This window comes from Gracilinanus agilis, chromosome 2, assembly GCF_016433145.1.
Source record: "Gracilinanus agilis isolate LMUSP501 chromosome 2, AgileGrace, whole genome shotgun sequence".
Taxonomy (NCBI): Eukaryota; Metazoa; Chordata; class Mammalia; order Didelphimorphia; family Didelphidae; genus Gracilinanus; species Gracilinanus agilis.
The window spans coordinates 700,941,475-700,969,177 of NC_058131.1; the positions used below are offsets into that span (position 1 = coordinate 700,941,475).

A 27,703-nucleotide genomic window follows, 5' to 3' on the forward strand; every position below is an offset into this window, starting at 1 on the left:
TTTCTTTCTTTCTTTCTTTCTTTCTTTCTTTCTTTCTTTCTTTCTTTCTTTCTTTCTTTCTTTCTTTCTCTCTCTCTCTCTCTCTCTCTCTCTCTCTCTTTCTTTCTCTCTCTCTCTCTCTCATATAAAGATGCAATAAGAATGATTTACAAATGAGATTCCTTGGAATTTTTTATTTCAGTCCTCTAAGGGAGGTTTTGATTCCATAAAATTAGTGGTTAATTCTTGTGTGGCCTTTTTTTGATTGCTTGATTATTAAGAGTTTAATGATAAAAGTTCTATGACATGCTGTAATTTAGCACATCAACATTTTTCTCATATGCTGCTAAAATGGGAAAGGGAGAAGGGGTTCTTCTACTCTCCCACTGGAGAGTATAATGATCCTTAGATGTGGTTTCATACTTATTTGCTCTGGGAAGAGGAAGTATACAAGTATTTCTTGATGGCTCCATGCTTGCTTTTGCTACTGAAATGCCAGGCTTTGGGCCTTTACAAAAAGGAGAGATTCAATTGATCTTCTAGGTTGGAGCTGGTAATATGACCAATTATGCCTAAATATCTCTATAGAGGGAGAACTGAGTCTTTCCCACTCTAACAAAATATCATGAGAGCAGCCACTTTTTCCATAAATTGCATGCTTCAATAATTGGAATTTGAGAGGGTTTTTAATGGTTCTCCCCAAAGCTTTACCATTGTGATTTGAAAGAGTAAACTCACTATAATTTATTCTTTTAAGGCATCAGTGCATATTAAAGTGTGACAGTATTTTTTAATGAAGTGTGTTCTTTTTGTTGGGAAGGGAATCAAAAATTGCCTCTTATCCATAATTCAACTTGTAATTGTCCATGTAATACTAATGATAACAACAATCACATTCTGGGGTTATGCTTTAGTCGCCAACTTCTTATCATTATAACCAATTATTTTTTCCCACTTTATAGATGGATAATGAGTTGTCATTTGCTAGTTCCATATCACAGATGTTAGAAACTGAGGATTGGAAAACTGAATGACTTTCTCTTCCTGCTTAGGATTATAAATATTAGTTCTGTTGGGTGAACTTACAGGTGATCTAGTCCAAAATTGTCATTTACAGATGAGAGAGAAATGTCTTGCCTAAGGTCACACAGCTAGCATGTGACAGTTATCTTGAACTCAGATCTTTTGACCTTCCCCAGTCAAGAGGGCTTTCTATTATGCCACAGCTTTTCTCCAAATAGTAGGATCATAGCTCACAGAGCTGGGAGGGACCTTAGAGGCCATCCGATTCAACCTTCTTAGATTATAGATGAGAAAATTGAGAGCAATTTGTTCAAGGTCTCATGGGTAGTAAGTATTAAAGGTAGGATTTGAACCCAGATCCTCTGATTTCACAGTCAATACATTTTGCCACAGTAGTGTATCTATTTATTTGACTTCCTGATTTTTTTTTTTATACTTTGCAGTTTCAGAGGACATTTGAGTCCCTTAAAAATGCATCCAGCAAATCTGACTTGCAGAAGAACTACCAGAAACTTGGCAAGGAGTTAGAAAATCTGGATTATTTGGCCTACAAACGCCAGCAGGTAAAGAGAATAAACCATGAACAATGGGAAAGTGGAATATTTTGTAACATCTTGAATGTGTTAATTCATTTTTTGTCCTTATCAATTTCCTCTGAGAGAAGAGGACATGGCAGTGATGGTTCCCAGGAACTTGGTCCAATGATACATGAAAAGAGAGAGAGAGTATCATATTGACTTGGTGTACTAATTTAGTGTCATTCTGAACCTCTTTCTGGGTTTACATAGCTCTCCTCCTGCCAATCTCTAAGGGTGAGGCGGCTCCACTTAAAAGGCAAGAAAAGAGTTTTGCCTGTTATTGACCAGATTGAATCTATCTTTGGGACTTATTGAAGGTCAGTTTTAGGAGAAAAAAATCACAGGAAGGTTTATATGTGTGTATACAAAAGAAGGAAAGAAAATCATGTTGAAAAAGGTTGCCCTGATGAGGTAATGATTAGTGGGTTTGATTTACTCTTGAAATCTAGCTAACTGGGTAAATAGGCAAATTTAAGCAGGACACCCAGGATCTTAGAGTTGTAAAATAGGCCTGCTGAGTCCTTGAAGCATCAATGAAATGTCTTTTCTAAGGCATTTATGCTCTTCTTCCTGTATGCTCCATATTAGAATGAAAAAAGAAAATTTGACTTCATGGGGATTGTTGAAAGCCAGAACCTGGTGGTCACAGTCTATTGAAATTCCTATGCTTCCTGCTCACATTTACAGTGGTGGTGAACCCTGAAATTCTGTGCCGTTTGCGTGTGGGATTCACCAGAGAGATGCTCCTGGGATTTGTTTTTGTTTTTTGTTTTTTTTTGTTTTTTGCTTTGGTGTCTTTGGTTTTATATCACCACTAGGTGGCAGGGTTGTCCAACACTTCAGTTTCTATGGCGTCCTCTAAACCCATGCCGTTTGCTGTTTAAATTAGAAAATGTATTAGATTGCATGAAATTTGGGAATGTGTGCAGTGATGGATGGCATCTAGAAACATGACTAATTGGCTTGCCTGCATGGCTAGGTGCTGAGTTCATTACTAAGGAGAGCTTACTTTAACATAGGGATAAATGTTACTGTTTGACTGGCATGGCCTGGCTCCAAGTTTTGGTCCCACTGGAGAGGCCCTTTCATAACAAGGATTCCTATTCTTAGTAATTGGTCATTATTGTTCATTCTAGGACAATATCCTTTGGAAGGGGAATGGTTTTGCCTTTTATTTGGATCTCCAATGCTAAACCGAGAGCCTGGCTCATCGTAAATGTCTAATAAATCCTTGTTGATGGATTGATGGCAGGATGGGAGAATTGTATGCTTGTGGTGGTCCTAATCTTTCTTCTGAGAAAAGATTAATATCAGAGCATCTTAGGCTTAAATGCAAATAGATAGGACATAGAAGATAGAGGACTGGCTTTGGAATCAGGAGAATCTGGATTCAAATCCTGTTTCTAACACAAATGAGCAATATGATCCTGCGTAAATTACCGAACCTCTCAGTGCTCTAGAGGTAACTCTTTAAAACTCTAAATTAGGGAAGGATTGCTCAGCTGTATCTGTGGATCCTTTTACTTTGAGAAAATCATAGTTCTGGACCAAAAAGAAAAACTTGTTGCGTTTTTCTCCACCCAGTAGGTCTCTGCTTTGTAGCAAAAGATCATAGAGGGAACGTAGCTTCCAATTTGTCCACCATTCTCATTTTATGGATGATGAGGCTGCAGTGTAGACATGTTAAGTGACTTAGGCAGGGTTATACAGGCAGTAACAGAGGTTGGATTTGCACCCACATTCTGTGACTTTATATCTAGTACTCTTCACATTATATATTATTACCATTTAGTATAAAGGTTTTAGAGTTGCCTAAGGTTTAGCGAGGCTAAGTGTTGCCCATGGTTATTGTTCTTAATTTATTTGAAACTTTCTCTCCTGGTCTTTATCTACCCCATATTGTAACCCTTTCATTATATCTTAGTGATTTGGGGGTATTTTTTCCAGCTTTCTCTTCTAGAATTGATTTATTTTTGGAAGAGGATTGCTTTCTGGGGGTAATTGTTTCTACTTCTTCAGCTATTCCCCAAGTTTTTCTTGGGTTGAGGAACAAACCCCTATTCCTTTATTCCTTCCCCCAAAGACTGATCTTAATAATAGCCTTGCTGGGTAATGGGGGTGGAGGCAGTGACTGACTAGGTGGTGATTTGGAGAGAATGAGTCAAGTTGAAGGGAGGATGAAGCCTCATGATTCATAGTGAAATCTGGAGACTTTCTAGGTTCTCTAGGACCATGAGAGTTACTTTCTTTGGAGCTGAGCTGATTGGACAGTTGAATTCTCTTGTACTGGTGAAAATCTTGGAACTAACCCAAACTTCATCACTGGCATTATATCTTTGAGATCTAATTCAGGAAGTATAATGGAAGATGAGAAGAATGGTGATGGGGACTCAGAAATGATGTCAAAGATACAACAAAGACCTTGAGGCTGTTTCAATAGAAGACCTTGTCAGTGATGGTACATCATGGCAACTTAATAAATCCTTATTGAGTGATGGGTTGAGGTGAATACAACTGAGGCAGTTTCTAAGTTTGTCAAGTGGAAGAGAATTAGGCATAAATCATAGGACCTAGAACTGAATGAGGCTTAAAGTATCACCTAGTCCAATCTCCCTATTTTACAGATGAGGAAACTGGCACCCACAGGTGAAATGACTGACTTTAGATCACTTAGTAAGTAACTGAAATGGGATCTTAAAGCAGGCTTTCTGCCTCTGAGTTGATGTGCTCTTCTCCCTGTGCCATATTATTCCTTGGCTCCATGGGACAGAAGGCATCATTTATGGGAGCTACAAGGAATTAGATTTTTGACTCAGTATAAATAAATATTTTCTTATAATGAGAATTATCTAAAAGTATAATTGACTACCTCAAGGAGCCATGAAAGCAGCTATTTAGATTTCAAACAGGTATTAAAGTCAGTGAGTCAGTTAGTCAATCAATCACTTATTAAACACTTTATTATGTGCCAGGCACTGTGCTAAGTAAGCACTGATACCAAGATGACTTCCTGCTCTCCAGGAGCTCACAGTCTAATGGGGGAGACAACATGCAAATTGTGTACAAATGAGCTATAGACAGAATGAATTAGAAATAATCAATAGAGGGAAGACACTAGAATTAGGGGGGACCAAGGAAGACTTCTAAGGGAAGTTGGGACTTTAGCTGGTACCTGAAGAAGGTCAGGGTAGACAGGAGGTGGAGATGACGTGGGGTTGGGGTTGGTATCTTAACCTCCTTATTTTATAGATGTGGGAACTGAGGCTATGAGAGGTTTTGATTTACCCACTATTACAAAGGTAGCAAGTATTCTAACACAGATTTTCCTGACTCCATGTTTAGTCTGTACGATATGCCACAATATCTTTCTTAAAAAAAATTTGTGGGGGCAGCTGGGTATTTCAGTGGATCGAGAGTCAGGCCTAGAGACGGGAGGTCCTAGGTTCAAATCCGGCCTCAGACACTTCCCAGCTGTGTGACCCTGGGCAAGTCACTTGACCCCAATTGCCCACCCTTACCACTCTTCCACCTAGGAGCCAATACACAGAAGTTAAGGGTTTAAAAAAATTAAAAAAAATTTGTAAGCCTTTACCTTCTGTCTTGGAATGGATTCTAAGTATCACTTCTAAGGGAGTTGGGGTGGGGAAGAGTGGTAAGGACTAAGCAATTGGAATTAAGTGATTTCACCAGGGTCGTATAGCTGGGGAATGTCTGAGCCTAGATTTGAAACCAGGACCTCACATCTCTAGACCTGGCTCTCTATCCACTGAGCTACCTATCTTCCCCTACAATACTTTTCTAAGGGTCGATTCTTTCCCATCAGATGTCTTCAAGTGAAATCTGGGTGACTGTCTAGTCAGGATGTTGTAGAGGGGATTCCTATTTAGATTGATGGCCTAGAGTTACTATACAACTCTGAGATTTTATATTTCTAAGAAACAATTTCTGAGATTCTTTCTGACTTGCAGGGAAAAGGAATGTGCATTCAGGCTATTAATGTGCAGTGTTGTCATCTTCATTTTTCCTTTTAACATCAAGAGTTTGAGCTCTTATAGAACGCACTCCTTTTTCAACGTATTCTGGATCCATTTGGCTAGGGATTAAAGGTTATATTTGTAAACTTGATGTACACCCTTGGGGGAATCCACTGTGTTAACATGGTATATACACAGTATTTTATAAAGGCTACTCATTTACCTTCACACACCCATATGGGAATTCTCCTTATTAACATTAATGCTCCATTTTAAATTTGCTGATCTCATTGGCCCTCAATCAGGCTATACCATATTTGACTGTTTAGGTTTGCTCACACCAGCCCCATTCCTGAGATGCTGTCCTCCCTCTTTGTCACGCAACCAAATTCTAGAATCACTAGCTTTAGAAATGAAAGAGGCCTTAGACACCTCTAGGTTACACATGTATTATCATGCACAAGTTATTTCCATATTGTTCACTGTTCGACGTTTTTATTGATGGGAAAACTCAAGACCAGAGATAGGAAGTGACTTTGAGTGAGTAACTTGTAGAGTTGGAATTCAAAACCATATCATTTGCCTCTGAAGTCAGTGACTTTTCCTTTGCTTCATGATGACTTTTATCTATTTATCCTCTTATCTCTCCATTCAATTCTACCCATCTTTTTAGGCTCCATTCAATTCTCACCTCCTTTATGGAGAGCTACCCAGCTCCCTCATCTTCCCAACAGAGTTCTGTGAATATAGTAGGCACCAAAGGAGTGTTTGTTGAATAGCTGAAAGACTGAATCATTTTCTAGCCAGTTTTCTCTTCCTCCATTTTGTGTATTGGCTAAAGTTTGTTCTATTATCCAGCATTTATTTGAACATAACTAAAAATTACATGTAATTTTAAATTACAGTGTAAAATTTGTGGAGGTTTAATGATCCCTTATCTGAATTATTGTTGATATGAAGCTTGCTCAGATATGGTTGATACTAGATGATCTGACAGATCCTTTCCAACTCTGACATTCTTTGATTTGGTAATTGAAAAATTTCTTTCTTCAGAAAAATGAAATAAGCATAGTTTAGCACATAGTCTTGCACATAGTAAGCACCTAATAAGTATTTAAAAAAATCAATCCATCTAACTATTGATTTATCTATCCATCCATCCATCTATCCATCCACCTATCTATCTAAATATCTTTATCAACATTATTATTATTATTTATCTAGATTTAAGGGCTACATAGAACATTAGAGGCCATACAGTCCAATATTAGATTTCTGATAATAAATTTTAAGCTGGAAAAGATTTTAGAGGTTACCAAGTCCAATTCCTTGTTTTTATAGATGAGGAACCTGAGGCTGAGAGAAATTTAATCACTTGCCCAGGATCATACAAGTACTATGCAATAAAAATGGGTTCAAATGCTCAGCAATAGATATTAAAAATGCTCCAAGAGAGGTGAAATACTTTTCTCAGAGATACACAGTGAATAAGTGGTGGAGTTGAGATTAGAAACAGGTCTTGAATCCTTTCCACTATACTCTATTGCCTCAGTTACAACATAGAGGTAAGACAGACAGAGCACAATACACAATGGAGGATGCAAAGTAATAACAATTATCTTTCCATATTTTGAATGCCAGAAAATTCTAATATCCATGGGACATAGGTTTTTAATTGGGGATATTTCAGTTGCATGTGAATAAAGATGAAGGTAGACAGTAACCAACCATGATAAAGCCAGTGAAGCACAGTGGGCAGAAAGCTGGTTTAGCATTAGAAAGACTTGAGTTCGAGATGTGCCTCAACTGCTTATGTTCTATTTGACCCAGAGCAAGTCACTGACCCTTTCTCAGTCTTACTCACCTCATCTGCAAAATGAGGTAAAAATGATACCTACCTCACAGGGCTGTTGTTATGAAATAAAATTATATATATAAAGTACTTTGCAAATCTTAGAGCACCATTGTTAACTATTATTATTGCCATACCTCTGGCACTTACTATCCAGGTAATAATAAATAACTCGTGCAATTTCTCAGTGCCTCAGGTCACTTTCTAAGACTATAACTTATGGATGAGTTACTGATCAGCATCAGTGGATGAAGCTTCCACATTAGGAACTCCTCACAATGATTAATCAATGTGCAGTCTTCTCTTTCACAAAATCCAACACAATTTGTGATTTTTTGCATATCTATTGGTGAGCCTTGGTCAATTCTTACATAAACACAAAAATTATGTCTGGTTCTGCTCAATTTTAAACCCTTTTGTGCATAAGAGGCATCTTATACTTATTCTGTATTTCCCTCCATGACTAGCATAGTGCCAGGTATGAAGTAGGTGCTCAATGAGTTAAACCAGAGAGGTTTTTGAGATTTGGCAATTAGTCCTCTCTGTTACTGAATGTCTACAGAAAGAACAAAGCAATGGTGCCCTCTCTCTCTCTCTGTCTTTCTCTCTCCCTCTCTCTTTTTTCTCAAGTGGGGGCATTTGGATGTGATATATTAAAAGTGGCATGTCTGAGATAAAGAACCAAATTGAAGTCTTGAGTATTTGTAGTCATGACAATCTGTTGTGGGAAAAGGGTCCTAGACCTGATGTTCTGGCTGAGGCCCAGCCTCTCTAATTATATCCCATGTACCTAAATTTCCCCCTTGTTCCAGTTGGATATCATTTAACAGGACATCATATTTTCTTTTGTGATGATTTTCAATGTTAAGCAGTTGTTGCCTTCTTTCTTTGAGATGATAGAGTTGATCCTTGTAGATATACAACACCATTTGGGAATTGGGTATTCAGTACCTTGGAGAGCACCATCCAAACTGAAAAGGAACTTGACACTTTGGATTTTCCTCTTGCAAGTCTTCTCTAGATTAAACATTTTCATTGCCCTTGACTGATGCTTCTGTGGCATGGCATTCAGTCTTCTCACTGTACTGGTCTCTTCCTCTGGACATTTGGAGTCTAGCCTTTTCTAAATTTTAGTGCCCAGGGCTGATCACATTTCTCTAAATGTTACAAGACTAGATCAGGGTATGGTGAGACATTCACCTCCCTTGCTCTAAAAATTTCCTCTTTAATGCAGATTGTTTGAATCTACGTTTTTTGGCTACCTACTGATTAGTGTTGAGCTTGCAGTTCATAAGAACGTCCAAGTCTTTTTTCACACAAAATGTTGTCTATCCATGTGCTTCCCATCCTGAAGCGGCAATAGATTGGTTTTTTTTCTTAATAAGAGAAACCTGATGCTGGCTACATTACAAACAGCATAGAGAAGAGAAAGTGAGAGATTCCAGAAATATATTTTTAAAAAACCTTACATTCCATCCTCGAGTCAATACTGTGTATTGGCTCCAAGGCAGAAGAGTGGTAAGGGCTAGGCAATGGGGGTCAAGTGACTTGCCCAGGGTCACACAGCTAGGAAGTGTCTGAGGTCATATTTGAACCCAGGACATTCCATCTCTAGGCCTGTCTCTCAATCCACTGAGCCACCAAGCTGCCCCCAGTAATAGTTTTTAAGTATGTGAGGAGTTAAGGCATGGAGACATTAAAGAAATTTAGACAGGGCTGGAGGGGATATTTGGATGTCATTTTCCCAACTTATTATACAGATAAAGAAACTGGGATTTAACAAGATTTAAGAATTCATCAAAGATCACAAGATAATAAATGATCATTCTGGGATTTGTTTTTAGGTTCTTGAACTTCAAATTCATAACTGTTCCCCATTGTGGCACTTTTTTTGCCTCTTCTCTCAGTCTTTTCATAATGTATTTGTGGAAAAGAATTACTTAATTGGACATGAATATTGTGAGATATAGTTGAGAAAAAGTTATTTCAGTGAATTGGTCATTGTTTTTTAACAGAAATTTAAATGACTTGAATAGACTATATTTTTTTGGAGAAATGCCATAAATAATGGATTATTTGCTTGAACGGGTCATCTGAATCCATGATTTGTTGCAATGATGCATACACTAATGTACCACACCAGCACTAGAGTAACCCCTCCTCTTAACCTTTAAGAGAGCACCCCTAACCCCATTACAAAGGCTCAGAGATAATCTGATATCATGGAAACTCCTGAGTGGAATGAGAGGAAGAATTATTCCATTCTTTGTCTTTGAATAACCAGAGCCTAGAATAGTGCCTAATATAAAGTAGTCACTTTTCTCAAGGTCTCAGCTTCTTCCCATCTAATCCTATATTCTTTCAGAAGGCATACAGCAGTTTGCCCAGCTGACTGTTTTTTTACATAGTTCTACAATTCCAGTCCTGGCTTGTCAGATGAACAGTGGCCTACAACTGTGTTTTAAAGGTCTTCTCATTTGCCTCAGACCCTTGCTCAATGGAAGGGCATAGATGCATTTTGTAAAGATAAGTTATCTCATGGGATTTAACTTTGGTATAATTTTTGGTATAATTTGGTGCAGCGGAAAGTGCATTATAGCTTAATGTTAGAAGACCTGGATCTGAATCTCAGCTCTGCATTCTTCTGACTTTGTGTAAGTCACTTTTCCTCTCTAGGGCTTTGCTTACCTATAAAGTGGGGAGACAGAACTAGATGAATTTGAAATCTATTGTACTATGATAGTGTGATCTAACTGTTACCTTGGACATCTAAGTGACACAGTGGATAGAGCACCAGGTCTGAAGTCAGGATGACCTGAGCTCAAATCCATATTCAGACTCTAGCTGTGTGACCCTGGCCAAGTCACTTAACTCTGTATAAAGGAAATAGCAAACCACTCCCCTTTTCTTTGTCAAAGAAAACCATGAATGGGGTCATGAAGAGTCATACATGACTGAACAACTGTTACCTAAGACTGATAAGTTGTAACACCCTGATCTGACCAATTGAGAACAAAACTATAAGAGTTGTCATGGTTCATGACTCAGAGGGTAGCCATGTTTCCTTTAGAGCCCATCCTTTCCAAAAAGTGAGCCCAGTAGGGACAGAACTCTTCTAGCCACTGACTCAACTCTATACCCTACAGTCTACTTTCAATCTATCACAGAGTAGAAAAGAATAATCTCCACATAGCTTAAGGATAGAGAAAAGGGAGTAGGAGCCATATTGCCACAGGAGTTATTAATTCCTTGAAAGTAGGGACAATTTATTGTATTCCTAGTGCTTAGAAAAGTGCCTGACAAGTTGTTTTCAGTTGTTTCTGACTCTTTGTGACCTGGCTTGAGGTTTTCTTGGCAAAGATACTGGAATGATTTGCCATTTCCTTCATCAGCTCATTTGACAGATGAAGAAATGGAAGCAAAGAGGGTTAAGTGATTTGCCCAGGTTCACACAGCTAGCAAGTGTTTGAGGCCGAATCTAAACTCAGGAAGATGAGCCTCCCTGACTCCAGACCTGGCACTCTATCTGCTGTGCTGCCCAGCTGCCCTTATTGACAAGGAGTAAACACTTTATGAATTAATGCTTATTGACTGTTTGATTGGATGTCAGAATTGCTTACCTGGATTATTTAACCCAAAAATGGAAGATGTGAATCTTTCTTCTTGAAGGTCTTGGAGAATGAAATGTAAACACCTTTGTTGTTTTGTGACATTCTGTTCTAGAGGACAGTTTGACAGGAAAAGAGAGCTTTAAGTATATAGTCTTATTCTTCCTAAGACTGAAGATCTACCTATGGTTGTTTCAGTTCCTATTCAATGAAATATTTGACTTATTTAACTAGGAGAAGATGTTCCTGACTCCATGTTCTTTCCAATGGTTATGAAACTGTAGAAGAAGCCCTTTGTTTTAATTTCTTTTCTTCATTTAAGGGATGTTTATTCATACAGTGGGGAAACTCATCAGAGGCATAACTAGGGTGGAACAACTGGGACTTTTCACCAGGGTATCACATTTAGATATTTATGAAAACATTTATAATCCTCTGACAGTGTAGAAACAACAAAGCTTTGTTAGCAAGAATAATTAGTTGAAATAATAAGCTACCAGATGGTGGTCTGGATTGTATTCTTTATCCTCTCTTCCATATGATAGTTTCTCCAGCAATGGTTTTAGTTTACCTTCCTCTTCCCTCACTGCCATTGAGTTTATACATCAGGTGGGTTCTTACTTCAAGTGCAAAAATTCCTCATTATGACTTTGTGACCCAAAAGGTTTATTGATCTTTGTCACCCAACTAATCAGTAAATATTCATTAAGTGCTTACTACGTGCCTACCCACAAGTCAGGCACCATGCTAGACATTATGGATACAAAGACAAAGAATGAAATGTATGCAAAATGATGCATCATTTTATATAAGCCCTTTAATCAAAGTCTTAGCAAAAATGATTATTTTATACCTTCTATTACCTATTTCCCTTGTGGTTTCAGAGCACTTTAAATTTCATTTTAAAATGGCACCTCATACCAGAGTAGAAATCCTTCTCTTACTATATGCATCTTATCACTTATTTGATCACAGTCACTTGTTCCCAGGAAGTAAAGAGATGTATGTGTGTGTGTGTGTGTATGTGTGTGTGTTCTTGTGCTTGTGCATGTGCATGCTCACACACAAATCCATCCTCCATTTCATGATACAGAGACAGCAAGAAGTTGACAAATGATTCAAGGGCATTTTGACTTAGGGCATATCCAGGATTACATTTCAAGTTTCTTAATCCTGAGCCCATTACAATATCCATTTTACTACTTCATAAACTATTAAATTTTATGGAGTGATTGCTTTTTCTGTAGTTACAGTCAGAAAAAACCTGCAGGATATATATGTAAGTTTCTCCAAATTTGTAATTAGAATGAATACACAACGTGCTGACTACTATGTATGTGCTTTTCCTTTTGAAATTTGAATATGCCCATCAGCACTATCTTCTTTATCATCATCCTCACCATCCTTCTCCGCCAAGATATTCTAGTAGATTTATTTCTTATCCATATCTTCCCATGCTGAGCTGGGTCCCTTCCTCACTTTTTCTTCACATCATGAGGAACACACAGGCTCTCCATTGGTAATCACTCTTTCATTCTCAGCATGGAGAGAATGCAGTTCTTTTTTTTCTCAGCTATTTCTTTGATGACTCTCCTTAATTTGTTTCTCTTTGGAAAGAGCCCTGGATCTTGAGTCAAAACTGAATGAAAATTCCAACCTTGCTATTGTTAGAGCCTATATCATCTTGGGGCAAGTCAGTTACCATCTCTGAGCCCCATTTTTCTCATTTATAAAATTAAGGGACTTGACTGAATGGCTTCTAAAATACCCTCCAACTCTATATTTATGTTGGGAAAGCCATGTAATCTCTCTGGGCCTCAGTTTCCTAACTGATTAAATATTTGAACTAGATGACCTCTAAGGTCTCTTCCAGCTCAAAATCTATGACCTAAAAAGTAGAAATGGCTGGTCTAGATCATCTCTGAGATCCATTTGATCCCTATGTTTTTGAGCCTATCATCTTGGAAAAGTAATAATCTCTCTGGCTCTTAGTTTCCATCCTTTTTTTCTCATTTGTAAAATGAGAAGGTTGTACTGGAGGGCTTCTGCGGCTCCTTCCACCTCTAAATCTGGGATCCCCTGATCTTTGCTGGCAATATGTTTCTGCTTACTTACACCTACTGTAGGTCTCTCTGTAGTCTTCTGGGTAATCATCATGTTCAGTTCCTCAGAGATGTTGTGTTCTGCAAGTCTTACTGCCATACAAAAGTGATAGTAACTGAATTAGTGCATGGCTTCAGAGTTAGTAAAATGATTTCCAGCACCTCAGTTGAGCCTCACGACAACCCTATGAAGCAGAAACTCTAGATTTCATTATTCTTATTTGACAGTCAAGGCTTTAACAACTTGCCAAATCAGAGTCGCTCAGCTAGTAAGCCTCAGAGGTAATTGGAATATACAAGTTCTTGACTCTGAGTCCATTCTTCTATCCACTATACTAAACAGTAAAGGCAATGGTCATGACTTTCTGGGATAGTTCTGTTGTGTTTGCAACATTCCAGAGAGGCCCCTCTGGAGTCCTCAGATTGGATTTTCTCCTTCTTCCTTGCCTCCTGGAGTTTAGTTTCTCAGCAGGACTTTGGGAAAAATGGATGAATGGAACTTGCTGAGTCGCATGCAGTGGGAGAGATTTATGGAATCTTTTACAAGGTTGTTTGCGATGAGATATTTTGCCTAGTGGGCAGCTTGTAACTTTTATATAGGGAAATGTAGAGATATTTAATGTTTTGTTGTAGGATGTTTTTAAAGTTTACAAGGCAGAATAGAAATTTCGGAGGTAATAAAAGTGTCACTGCATCAAGGTGATTACCTGTCTGTGCTTTTCAAATTGGCTCACCCCCTTTGATGACTCAATTTCATTCAATAAATATTTATTAACTGCCTACTATGTGTTAGAGAAGCATTAGGCATGCAAAGACAAGAAAGTCAGAAAACAAATATTTATTATCTACTTAATGTGTGTTAGGTAAACACTTGGCATGTAAAGACAAAAAAAATAAATCCATAAGCATTTTTAGGCACCTATGATGTGCCCATCCTGTTCTATGTGATAGGGATACAAAGGCAAAAATGAAAGTCCCCGTCTTCAGAGAAAAAAATTGATGCCTCAAGAAGCTTATATTCTGAGGTTGGGAGGGAGAGACTACATATGATGTAGATAGAAAAATAAATACAATGTCATGATTATAGTAACTAACATTGACATCATGCATTAAAATTTTAAAATTTTTTACAGATTACATGTTGATTCTATTAAAATTTTTTTTAAATTTTATTATTATTATTTTATATTTTATTTAATTAAGAAAGTTTTTCCATGGTTACACAATTTATGTTCTTTCCTTCCCCTCCTCCCTCACCCCTCCCATAGCCAACACACAATTCCACTGGGTTTTACATGTGATACAATTTTTAATATTCATTTTCTGACGTTTTGTGATCCATGTTCTCTCCCTTCTTCCTATCCCTCCCCTCTCTCCAAGAAAGCACATATGATGTAGGTTGTACATATATTATCACATGATACATATTTCCATGTTCATCATGTTGTGAAACCACACACATATATTGCTTACATTAGAGAAAAATTCATGGAGAAAGTAAAGTTAAGAATGGCATGTTTCAATCTGCATTTGGACTCTGTTGTTCCTTCTATGGCAGTGGATATTCTTTTTTAATCATGAGTCTCTCGGAATCATCCTGGATCCTTGCCTTATTGATAATAAGTCATTCACAGATGATCATCATATGTTATTATTATTATTATTATTATTATTATTATTATTATTTAAACCCTTGCCTTCCATCTGGGACTCAATATTGTGTATTGTGGTAAGGGTTAGACAATGGGAGTTAAATGGATTGTCCAGGGTCACACAACTATGAAGTGTCTAGTCTAGATTTGAACCCAGGACATCCCATCTCTAGGTTTGGCTCTCAATTCACTGAGTCACCTAGCTGTCCCTGATCATCATATAGTGGTGTTGTTACTATGTAAAACATTCAACTCATATATATATATGCATACATATATATATAAAATATAACTCATTTTGCATCATTTCATATGTCTTTCTAGGATGTCATGATTTAAGGTTTTTTGAAAGTATTCTTCTTTTCATCCTTTAGCAACTCTTCAGGTCAGATATTATTAGTATAATACCCATTTTATTTATGAGAAAACTAAGACTAAAAGAGGTTAAGCGGTTTGTCTAGGGTCAAATAGCTAACATAGAGAACACTCATAATGGGAGGAATCCTAGAAGGCTTCTTGTAGGAGATGGCACTGAAGAAGAACCTTTAAGCAAGCTAGGGATTCTGAGATTCATAGTTGAATGACTTCAAAGCCTTGGGGACAATTTCTGTAAAGGTATGCAGTTGGGAGGTGGAAATGGCTATATCAAGTTACTTTTATTGGAATGAGGTATGTGAAAAGGACCAATATGCATTATGTATTAGAAGGTAGGTTGGAATTGCTGGTAAAAAAGGACTTCTCAATGCTGTTGTGTCTGTTTTGAGTTGTATTTGAAGAGGAAAAAACTTTAGCAGAGCAGGTAGATGAAATCATAAACAGAGGGACTTCCTGTTAGCTTAAGTTCCCCTTGTGGTCGCTATACTAACTGGCACCATATTGTCAGGGCTTTGGGTATGTTTAGGGTAATCATCTCCAAGTCCCTTAGCCATACTGAATCCTTAAATACTGAATTCAAATCTTTTAGGTATAAGTGAGGAAATAACTGAAATTCTGTTATATTTTAACAGTGCATGTTTCCCATCAAAATAAGCTTTATGAGGTAGGTAGTACAGATACATCACCTTCATTTTATAAATGAGAAAACAGGCTCCTTAAGAGTTGATGTGTCTGCTAGGATCCCCTGACCAGTCAGTATTGGTAGCAGTTCTCTTGGGTTTTATCTGCCATTCTACTTCTCGTATTCTCGCTTTATCTACGTTCCTAGGCAGCTTGCCCTCTTCCCAGAAGCCTAGAATGGGTTTGGGGAGATGAGTGCCAGTCTTTAGAAATGGTAGAGGTCCTGAAGAAATTCAATCCTAAGAAAATGTATGCTTTCTGGAGGGTGAATTGACACTAAAACATTTTTTTCTGCTTTTCTTCTTCTGGTGGAGATAATATTTGTATAATACTTGTTAGCACATAGTAGGCAATTAATTAATATTTGTTCCCTCTCCTTCTCCCCTCCTGGTTGGGGCATCAGGGATCTGGACCCTTACCACCTACTGGTATACCAGACCAGAATTATACCCATCCGGAGGATTCACAGAAGACCTGTATGTAGCATTATAACCTCCTGGAGCTTGTAATAGTCTTGGAAAATATCAGTATATAATATGGGACTTGAGTTTTTCAGGGGGTTGGTTTGAATGATAAGTGAAAGAGCAGGAAATCCCATCTAGAATACCATCAGAGCATTGTGGGAGCTCAGGTGCTTCTGAGTGGAAAGCCATTAGTTGCTCCATGTTTAAATAGAACACACAAAGGCATTGCAATAATGATGGTAGCTTGTGATTGCACAATGTATATATAATGATGGGGCACCTTGATAGTGCAGTGAAGAGGACACCGGACCTGGATTCAGGAAGACTCATCTTCCCAAGTTCAAATCTAGATCTAAGGACAGTCCTCCTCTAGGTACAGTCATGCAAAGAGAAGTCCCGCAGGCTTACAGGGATTAGGGGGTTGGAGAGAGCTACCCCAATATGAAGACCCTTCAGCTATGCCTCAGTGTGGTTACATGGCATGTTGCTTGAATATCACAAGGCAAAACAGGGAGACAGTGGTTATTCTGCAAAAGTGCAGCCTCCTGGATGGTGGCACACTAGAACAAAGCCCGTTTTCCCCCCTGTTCCCATTACACACACATAGTCAAGTTATACTCCCCTCTCCATGTGTACCAAGAGAAAAAGCCAGAATGAATGCTAGCCTCCTCTTGTCCAGCAGAAAGATGCCTGCTCCAGCTTCTCCTGTCAGGAGCAGTGCCATTAGCATGCCCACAGCACTCTTGGCACCAATTCAAAGGATGTGTGGTGGCAGCTTCAATGAATCCGATGGTCCTGCCCTCGATCTGCTGACAGCAGGGCTTCTGAACACGAACACACCAATCACACCTGTCCTTTTCTGCTGACAGGAGGCAGTTTGTTTGACTGAGGCTGTGTGCCCTGAGGCTTGTCTAATATGCAATGAGAACTTCAATTTGCAGCTTATTATTTAAGCATTCTATTTGGGATCTCTGAAACAATCATTTCCTGAGCATTTCTGTGTTTCAATATTTGATACCGAAAGAGAAAATTGACTAGCTGCCTGCTGTCTTTGGTGCCCTAAACGCGACTGTGGTAGGAGCCTTTCTGAAGCATGTGCTTTCTCTGCATTGCATTTATCCTGGAGGAAATGGCCTTCCAGAAGATGGAGCACCCTTACGAGTCTGCTCAGCACTTCATCTCCAATATGTGTGCGTGTTTGTGTGCGCAAGTAAGCAGATTTACTTTGGTGATCTCCAAATACAAACAGTGCAAAAAATATAAATTAACCTAATTTATATCCTTCAACTTCTTGATTACTCTTCAGATGGTGGGTCTTCAGAAATACCGCTTTGGAAATGGATTTTCATTCATTTCCAGCAAGATGAAAACCCATGAAATTAATAGCATTTTACTAAAACTTGTCAGTATATTTCTCTAGATCAAGGCTCTATGGAAATATTGTTCATGAATATTCTTCTTTTTGACTCTGTCGAGAACCTTATCTACCTCCCTATCACTCTCCTTACCGGTTGGAATGTTCAGTATTGGCATATGCCAATTTTCTCCAAATACATGCTCCTTTGATGACTGTGGCATCTGGTAGTATCACGGCTAAGGATTTGTCATCTACTTCATTATAATGCCTCTGTTCCAAAAGAACTGTATGAGCCTATTAGAGATAGACTCAATTAAGTAGGTAACGATCTGTGGCTGCATGCACAAAGGCAATAGAGTGGTCAGATTATGAGGGGCATCTGGCCCCAGAAATGATGGAATTTTGGACCATTGGTTCCTGAAAAACACACAGGCCAACATGGAATTCTTTTGTTCTTTGTATTTATATCTGTAGTGTTTAGCATCATGCCTGGCACATATTAGGTGCTCAGTAAGTGCTGATTGATTGATAGAAAAAGAAGAGAACACATGCGGCAGCGATCTATAAGACTTAGAGTAGCTGTATTTTTCACAGTCCTTTTCTTTTGGTTCTCCTCATGAACAAAGGACAACTAATCAATTTAGAAACATTTATTAACAACCATTATATGCCACTTGGGCAGCAAGATGGCTCAGTGGATAGAGCACTTGGACTGGAGTCAGGAAGTCCTGAGTTCAAAACTTGGCCTTAGACACTTAGTAGCTGTGTGACCCTGGGCGAGTCACTTAACCTCTATTCGCCTTAATCCACCAGAGAAAGAAAAGGCAAGCCACTCTTGTATCTGCCTAGAAAATCTCATGGACAGTATAGTCCAAAGGGTCATGAAGAGTCAGATACAATTGAAGGACTGAACCACAACAAAATGTGCCACTCACTATGCTGCAGTCTGGAAATACAAATATAAAGAATGAAAGCACTTGTCATTATGAAGAACTTATATTTTAATGGGATTGATAACAGAGATATACATAAGTATATACAGACTGAATATAGAAAATATAAATACAAATAAATACAAAATGGTTAAAATCAACGTAGTTTGAATGGGAAAGCACTAAGAGTGTCTCTCTCTCTCTCTCTCTCTCTCTCTCTCTCTCTCTCTCTCTTTGTCTCTCTCTCTCTCCCTCCGCTCACTCCCCAAGTATGCGTGTGTGTGTGTGTGTGTGTGTGTGTGTGTGTTGAATATGGAATATGGAAAGGCTTTATGTCAAAAGTCATGCTCAAATTCCTTCTTGAAGGAAGAGAAATATTTTACAGGGCAGAAGAGAGGAAGAAGTACATTCCCGGCATGAGACATAGCCAATGCAAACGCAAAGACATGGATATGGAAGGTGAATTGCTAATCTGTGGAAAACAGAGAAGAACAGTTGGAATTGCAAAATACAGGAAGGCAAATAATTATAATGAGGCTAGAATGGGCTTGTGATGGGTTTCAAAATCTAAATGGAGTTTGCTTTATATTTTATATAAAAGGCAATAGGAAACTCCTGGCATATTCTGAGTTGAAGGAATGATTTTATTCTTAGGGGAAATCACTCTGACATCATCATGTAGGATAGATTAAAATGGGAAGGGCATTTAGGTTGAGTGACTAATTAAGAGGCCACTGCAATAATTTAGCCCAGAGGTTGTTGGTCATAAAGAGGACCAATGACACCATGAAAGAGTAAAATAGTAAAATGTAAAATTGTATAGGTGATGTCTTTTGACTAACAAATAGATTGGATCTAAGTGAGGCAGAGGTACACAAAAGTGGCAGCCTAACTCTCTTTTTCAGTCATTGAAGTCCAGTGGCAAGACAATTCAAGATGGTTCAGGATACAGTGGATGGTCTTGGCTTCCAAATCCCAAATGGGGTCACAAAGAGTTGGAGATGACTTGAAATGACTTAATAACAAAAAATAAGGGTCTGGAATAAGGATGTAGCCATGTGAGTAGATAGCAAAAAGGGGTCAGATTTGAGAGATGTTAAAATAGAAGCAGCAAGATTTGGAATCTGATTGGATATGTATGTTGATGTTGAGTTGTTTCAGTCATGTCTAACTTTTAATGATTCCATTTAGAGTTTTTTGGGAAAAGTTTGGGAGTGATTTGCCATTTCCATCTTTGGCTCATTTTGCAGATGAGGAAACTGAGGCTAACAGGGTTAAGTGACTTGCCCAGGGTCACAGAGCTGGTAAGCATCTGAGGTCAGATGAACTCATGAATATGAGTCTTCCTGATTCCAGGCTCAGTGCTCTATCCACTGTTCCAGGTATGGTAAGATAGAATGAGGAGTCAAGGATAACTGTGAGGTCATGAACTGAGGAGAGTGACAACAATGTCATATGAGCACAGAATCAAAGAACCATGGATGTTTAGCCTGGAGAAAGAAGACTGAGGAAGGGGACTGGATTGTTGTCTTCATACATTTTGAAGAGTGTCATAGCTAAAAGGGATTAGATTTGTGTGGTGTCATTGGGCAGAAGCAGGAGCAGAGGATAAGAGGTACAAAGTGATTTAGATATGATATGAGGAGAAACTTTCTAAATAGTCTGAGCTAACCAAAGGCCAGATGAGCTCATTGTCAGAGATGGAATTGTGGGGTTTCCTTATTAGTGACAAGTTGACTAAGATGGGAAGCTGAGGTTCCTTCCATCTCTGAAGGTCTATGATTCTTTAGGATGTGTTTTATCAACAGCTAGTGGCTAACTCCTAGATATGGTCCACAAGAAGCAGTATGACACAGTGGAACGGGTGCTGGATTTAGGTAGTCAGAGGGCCTAGCTCTGTGGCATAAGCTATATGACCCTGGATATGTCACTTAACCTTTTGGGCCTTAGTTTACTCAGCTACTAAATGAGGTTTGCATATGGTGAACTCAAAGGTCCCTTCCAAGTCTAAATCGATGATCCTATGATCTGAATGAGGCTTTGAATTTGACTCCTTTCACTCCAAATCTAGTACCAAGTCAAGTCAACAAGCATTTATTAGATATTATTTTATAGTATAATATTTATTATAATATAATTTTATATTATATCTAACTATAATGCAATTGTAATTATATTGATTATATTTTATTTTTATTTACTATGAATCAGATTCCATGACACTTCTTATTTCTAGCATGGTGTGTGAGTGGTTCTTGCTATGTAAATCTGAGTTCTGGAATGGACTATATATTGGCCATTTGAAGACCAGGTGGGCTAATTTTGGAGAGGAGCATTCTCATATTGGTTACAAAGGAATCTATTCTTGGGGCCATAGCAACTTGTGAATAATAACAATGGTAATGATGATGATGATGATGATCAAATGATATTTACATAACATGTTAAAGGAAGAGAGAAATTGGATTAGGATGCATGTGTGTATGTTGGGGGTAGGTGTTTGTTCTAGCCCTGAGTGCTAGAATGTACAAATGTCTATGGTTGGATCAGAGTAATTTGGTTTGACTTTAGCAAAGGATATGCTAAGGGGAAGACCTAGAGATTAATAGATGGGTTGGAGCCAGAATGTGAGAGGTCCTGACTAACAGGCTAAGGAGTTGTATTTTGGTTAGAAGGCAATAAGGAGCTATAGAAGGTCTTGAAGTAAGAACTGTGTATTAGGAAATTTACTTTGCCTGTTGTATGAAGGATGATTTGGAAAGAGGGAAAGATTGAGAAGAGGGTGACCAATTAGGAAGTGACCACAAAAGCCCTGGCAAGGGGATAATGAAGATTTGAATTAGGTGATTGGAATAACAGATGCAAAGTCTTGTAAAATATATTTCCACATATTACCTATGTTGTAAAAAAGCAAGAGAAATAAAAAAGAGAAAAAATTTACTTCAATTTGTACTTAGAGTTCATTGGTTCTCTCTCTGGAGGTAGATAAAATATTTCATCATGAGTCCTTTTGAATTTTCATAGATCATTGTATTGATCAGAATATTTAAGTCTTGGGGGCAGCTGGGTAGTTCAGTGGATTGAGAGCCAGACCTAGAGACAGGAGGTGCTAGGTTCAAATCTGGCCTCACACACTTCCAAACCGTGTGACCCTGGGCAAGTCACTTAACCCTCATTGCCTAGCCCTTACCACTCTTCTGCCTTGGAGCCAATACACAGTATTAACTCCGAGACGGAAGGTAAGAGTTTAAAAAAAAGAATATCTAAGTCTTTTACATCTTGAAAGTTGTTTCACTCTGCCTCCTGTATTAATTTTGTGGCATTATTTTAAGATTGGTAAAAAGGATCCTCATGGTGGTTTTGAACTTCCCTGCTTCAACTCCGCCATCTTGGCTCTGGACTCCTTTCATGGAGTCTTCATGAACCTAAGTCTTTCACAGTTGATCATCTTTACAATATTTTTATTACTGTGTATAATGTTCTCCTGGTTCTCCTCATCTCACTCCATACAAGCCTTCCCTAGTTTTTCTGAATAGTTACTTTTTTCCTTCAAAATGCAACTCAGGCATTACCTTCTACTTGAAGCCTTTCCTAATTCTCCCAGCTTCTGGTGGCCTTCTTTCCAAACTACTTTGTATTTGATTACCTTTAATTATTTGTATTAATAATTATGAATGCAAATTAAAAATTTGTATTTGATTACTTTTCATTTAGTTGTATCATTTTCTTTATGTTTTGATGTTTGCCTGTACACATATGTCCCTGTTTTCTCTCCTACCCACCTTGGAATATAAAGCTCCTTGAGAATAGAAATCGTTTCATTCGCTGGATTTGTATGCCTAATGCCTAGCATGGTGACTGCCCCACAGCAAGTAAATGCTCATCGATTGATGAACATTCAAATATTTTTTAGTGTCAATAACGGTGATAACAACATGGCATTTATATGGCACTTTAAGCTTTTCAAAGTGCTTCATGTACCTTTTAATGGATACAGACAGGTTATGATTCCTTCGCTTTGGAGCTGAATTATAAGTAAAATTTTCCAGGAAGGGCTTGGAGTTGGGCATTGGAATCTCTGCAGTAAACATCTGAGCAATGAGAGGGAGCGAAAGAAACAAACATGGATTAGATTTGAGGCAGGTAATAGGTTTATTATCTCATAAAATGCTGAGGTGATTTTGAGGGATCTTTGTGTCTCTGACGGTTGAAGGTGGCATGATTTTCTCTTGAAATGATCATTAACTATCGACATCTTGGGAGATTCTTTACTCATTTAATGTGTTGTGATATGCTACAGCCTTCACCGCGGTCCTACTTAGAGGCATCATCATGAATCAGCAAACATTTATTAAGCACTTGCTATGTGCCATGGACTATTCTAAGCCCCAAGGAGACAAAGGAAAAGTAAAAAACAAGGATCTTAGGTTCTAGTGGGGAGGAGGAATAATATGTACATATGTAAGCATCAATAAGACACATGCAGAATAACGAAAGGCAACCTTAGTGGGAAAGATTGCCTCCGGAACAACGGTCGGCAACCTTTTTGGCCGTGAGAGCCATAAACGCCTGTGGAAGGAGGAGGATGGAGGAGGAAGGCACTGGAATATGGGGGGGGGGGAATGAAGGACCCCCTGGAGCCCATCCTGGTGGAGCCAGATATGGCTTGAGAGCCATACGTTGTTGACCCCTGCTCCAGAAAGTGGTGAGGGGAGTCAGAGTCTATTAGATGGAGTTTGTTGGAAGCTGGAGTTGACTCATTAACTATAAAACACACTTTATGTTGTTCAGTTGTTTTCAGTCATGTCTGATTTAGTGACCTCATTTAGAGTTTTGTTGGCACAGATACTGGACTGATTTGTCAATTCCTTCTCTATCTCATTTTATAGATGAGAAAAACTGAGGTAAACAGGGGTTAAGTGACTTGGCCAAAGTCATACAGCTAGTAAGAGTCTGGGCTCAGATTTAAATTCCCAAAGTTGAATCTTCCCAATTCCAGGCCCGACACTATTCACTGCTCCACATAGTTGTCCCATAAAACACACTAGAGATCTCATTCTGAGCGTTGGCAGCAAGAAGACCAGTGTAGATGATTCATTGGGTATGTGGAGAAAAGTGTGAAAAGTTTAGAATGTTAGAAAGGGAGTTGGGTTAGGAAGGACTTTAAAAGTCAAATTCAGCATTTTATGTTTGACATTGGAAGCATTAGAGAGTCACTGGAGCTTTTTGACCAAAGGTGTGACATGGCTAGACCTGAGCTTTTTGAAATTCACTTTGGTAACTGAGTAGAGGATGGATTGGAGGGAGAAGAAATTTGAGGCAGAAAGACTAACCTGAAAGCTATTGGAATAATGTAGATATGAGGTGATGAGGGTCTATATAGAGATGGCAATGCTGTGAATGGATAAAAAGGAACATTTACCAGAAATATCAATGTAAAAATGACATGACTTTGCAACAAATTGGATATATGGGCTGGATCCAAGGGAGAAGTCAAGGATGACTCCAAGGTTGTGAGTGTTAGTGACTGAGAGGCTATCAGAGCTTTTAACTATAATAAGAAAGTTGGAAGAAAGGTTTTTAGAGAAAGATGATGAATTTCATTTTGGATATGTTGAGTTTGTGATGCCTCTTAGACACTCAATTTAAGAAGTTCAAAAGGCAGTGGATAATACAAGGGTGGATCTCAAGAGAGATATAAGGGTCAGCAAAAATATATCTGCACAGTGATAATAATTGAACTGACTGGAACTGATGAGATCTCTAAGAGAGATAATATAGAGAAGAAGAAAGGAGGATCAAAGATAGAATCTTGGGTGCCACACACATTTATTGGGCAAAATCAAGCTGAAGATCCAGGAAAACTAAGAAAAAGAGATAAGAGAGCTGGGAGGTCCAGGAGTAATAAAAACCTAGAGAAGAGAGGGTTTCCAGGAGGTGAAGATTAACAGATTCAAAGGCCATAGAGAGGTCAAAAAGGATGAGGAATGGGAAAAAAGCATCATTTTTTGACCATTAGGAGATCATTGGAAAGTTATGTGGACAGAGTGGTCAGGGCTGGAGAAGAAGATTTTTTTAGAAGTAATAGTTGAAACCATGGGACAAAATAAGACTAGGGCAAAATTGTTTATGTATAGAGAAGAGAATCAGAAGAAAGGCAGAACTTTAAGGACCCTCATGTAGGATAGCTTTGAAGGTGAAAAATGAAAGAAGAGGCTAATGGAAGGAGAACCAAGAGAAGGTAAAGCCTCCAGAGGACAATAGAATATGCAATAGAATGAGGTGATCAGTGGTGTCAGATTGGGTAAAGAGGTCAGGGAAGGTTAGGACTGAAAAAAAATTATTGAAACTCGGCCTCAGCCACTTCCCAGCTGTGTGACCCTGGGCAAGTCACTTGACCCCCATTGCCCACCCTTACCACTCTTCCACCTATGAGACAATACACCGAAGTACAAGGGTTTAAAAAAAATGAAAAAAAAATTATTGAATTTGACAGTTAGGAGCCCATTGGTAAACTTTGAAGGAGGAGCTTTCCCTTGTCCTTGTTGCCAGTTTCTCTTTCACTGGGCTTCAACTGCTCCCTCACTCTATTTTCTATTTCTGGTTATGGGAACAATAATCACATTAATAAAATCACATTCTCTAGAGAGAATGGTTTCACCAGATGCTCTTAGGTTCTACTCATAATCCTTGCAATTGCTGAGACCAAAAAACAAGTTTCTTCCTATAATAATGTAAGCTATTTGTGGCTAGGGGCCTTTTTATTGTATTACTTTTTGTAACCTAGCATGACATCTGAAAAAAATTAACAAATGATTTTTCATCGTGATTAAAAATCATTGTTTCCAGATCAGAAATCAGAGTCATGGTAAACAAGGAGGCACTTGTGGAACTGTGGTCTTGGTAATTAGCTTGTACCAGTCAGTGGGCTGGGAAGCTATCTTCTTCCCCAAACATCTGAACCTATAGAGATAGAGGCTGTCATAGCATCGTTGTAACTCTGTATGTTGCAGGGTTTTGAATGAAAAAAAAAAGATTTGATTTATAGCTTGTTTCCAATGTGAAATGTGTTTGTACTCATCTCTGCTTTAGGGAATGAATAAAAGTCTTTGTGTTGACAGAACAACACATTGTAAAAACTGGAAAATAGTGATTTTTCAAGTGTTCACAGGGCAGTGAAATACGTGTCACTTACCTGGAGATTCCAGCTACTCTTACTTATAGTTTGGTATGAAAGATGAGAAAGTCAGTGAGTATGTTCAAAGGTTGAGGTATTGGCATGACTAGCAACCAGTGTTAATATGGAAGAGAATGAGGCTAATCCCAAGTGTTAAGAGGATAGACAGATAGGAGGGGAGAGAATGGTTTCCATGAAAACCAACCTTAAAAAAAATCACATGGGGGCAGCTGGGTAGCTCAGTGGATTGAGAGTCAGGCCTAGAGATGGGAAGTCCTAGGTTCAAATCTGGCCTCAGACACTTCCCAGCTGTGTGACCCTGGACAAGTCACTTGACCCCCATTGCTTAGCCCTTACCACTCTTCTGCCTTGGAGCCAATACACAGTATTGACTCCAAGAAGGAAGGTGAGGGTTTAAAAAACAAACAAACAAACAAACAAAAACATTCACAGGTTGGTAGAATGGAGAGCAAGAGTGAAGATGTTCAGGGTTGATGCAGAAGAGATAAGACAAATGCATGGGATTTAGGAAGAGAAATATGCATGTTATTATATCTGTGGATAAGATAGCCATGTAGCTGAAGATGTACTGTCCCAAGGTGAAAAAGAGCTTGTGATTTTTAATAGAAAGATCCAAATTGGTTAATTATCCTTTCTTGTGGCCAACTAGTGACTGAAATCACTATACTCCTATGTAGAGTAGGATGGAGGAAGGGCTTCTAATCATCAAGATGAAATTAGTTCATACTTCTGGTAACTATTCTGTAATCTAAGTATATGTAAACTGAGCAGCAACCCTAATCTCAAATGTACTTCCTTCTCACTCATTTCTCTTGGGAATTCCCCAGCTGTTTTCTACTCTCAGCTCAAGTACCACCTCCAAATGAGGTCTTGCTTGATTTTTTCTTGCTAATGCTTTCCCCTCCTCTGCCTTGAAATGTCTTTGTATTTTCTTCCTATGTAGCTTTTATCTACTTATCTGTTTATATGACATTTCCCTCCAGGAGAATGTGACCTTCTTAAGGGCAGAAATTGTTTCATTTTAATCTTTTTATCCCCCCTTTCCAGCAGTGTGTTGCATACAGTAGGCATTTAATATGTACTTCAAAGCCTACCTTCTGTACAGTATCTTTTCTGATCACCACTGTGTTTATTTTCTACCTCTTGAAGTTACTTTTAAAGATTAACTTTGTAAATACCTTTTATTTTCTTATTTGCATATTGTTTTCTCCTACTAGAATGTCAGCTTCTTAAAGGCAGGAACTGTTTCCTTTTTTTTTTATTTCCCCAGCACCTTGGATAAAGTCTTTTGGATTATATATATATATATATATATTTGGATTATATATATAATATATATAATATATAATTATATATATATTTTATATATTAAATATATAATATATAGTTATATATATTATATATGTATAATATATAGTTATATATATTATATATGTATAATATATATATGAATTTTATATATATATATATAACCCTTATCTTCTGTCTTGGAGTCAATATTGTATATTGGCTCCAAGGCAGAAGAGTAGTAAGGGCTAGGCAATGGGGGTTAAGTGACTTGCCCAGGGTCACACAGCTAGGAAGTGTCTGAGGTCAGATTTGAACCCAGGACCTCCCACCTCTAGGGCTGGCTCTCAATCCACTGAGCTACTCAGCTGCCCCCTGGATAATAGATATTTAATAAATGACGAATTGTTGAACTGAATTCTGTTGAATAAGCTGCCAACTACTGCTACAAAATGGGTTCATTATGCAAAGAATTCATTTTCCATGATAGGGGTATATGAAAAAAAAAAAAAGAACTGTGTCATAATGGATTTGTAGAAATGCTAAGGCCAAATGGTAACATTCATCGGCTCCAAAGGCTTTGGTGGTTCTCTAGTACTTATGGAATAAAATATAAAATCTTAGTCTGGCATTTAAGGCCT

At 38.3% G+C, this 27,703-nt stretch overlaps 1 protein-coding gene across 1 annotated transcript in view; it reads left to right on the forward strand.

Moving 5' to 3' along the window:
* Nucleotides 1-27,703, forward strand: part of CTNNA3 (catenin alpha 3) — a 2,010,564-nt gene that overhangs the window by 110,837 nt on the left and 1,872,024 nt on the right. Inside the window, exon 4 of the mRNA XM_044660319.1 lies at nucleotides 1,446-1,565. Within this exon, the coding sequence (XP_044516254.1) occupies nucleotides 1,446-1,565 (120 nt within the window). The remainder of the gene's footprint in view (nucleotides 1-1,445; nucleotides 1,566-27,703) is intronic.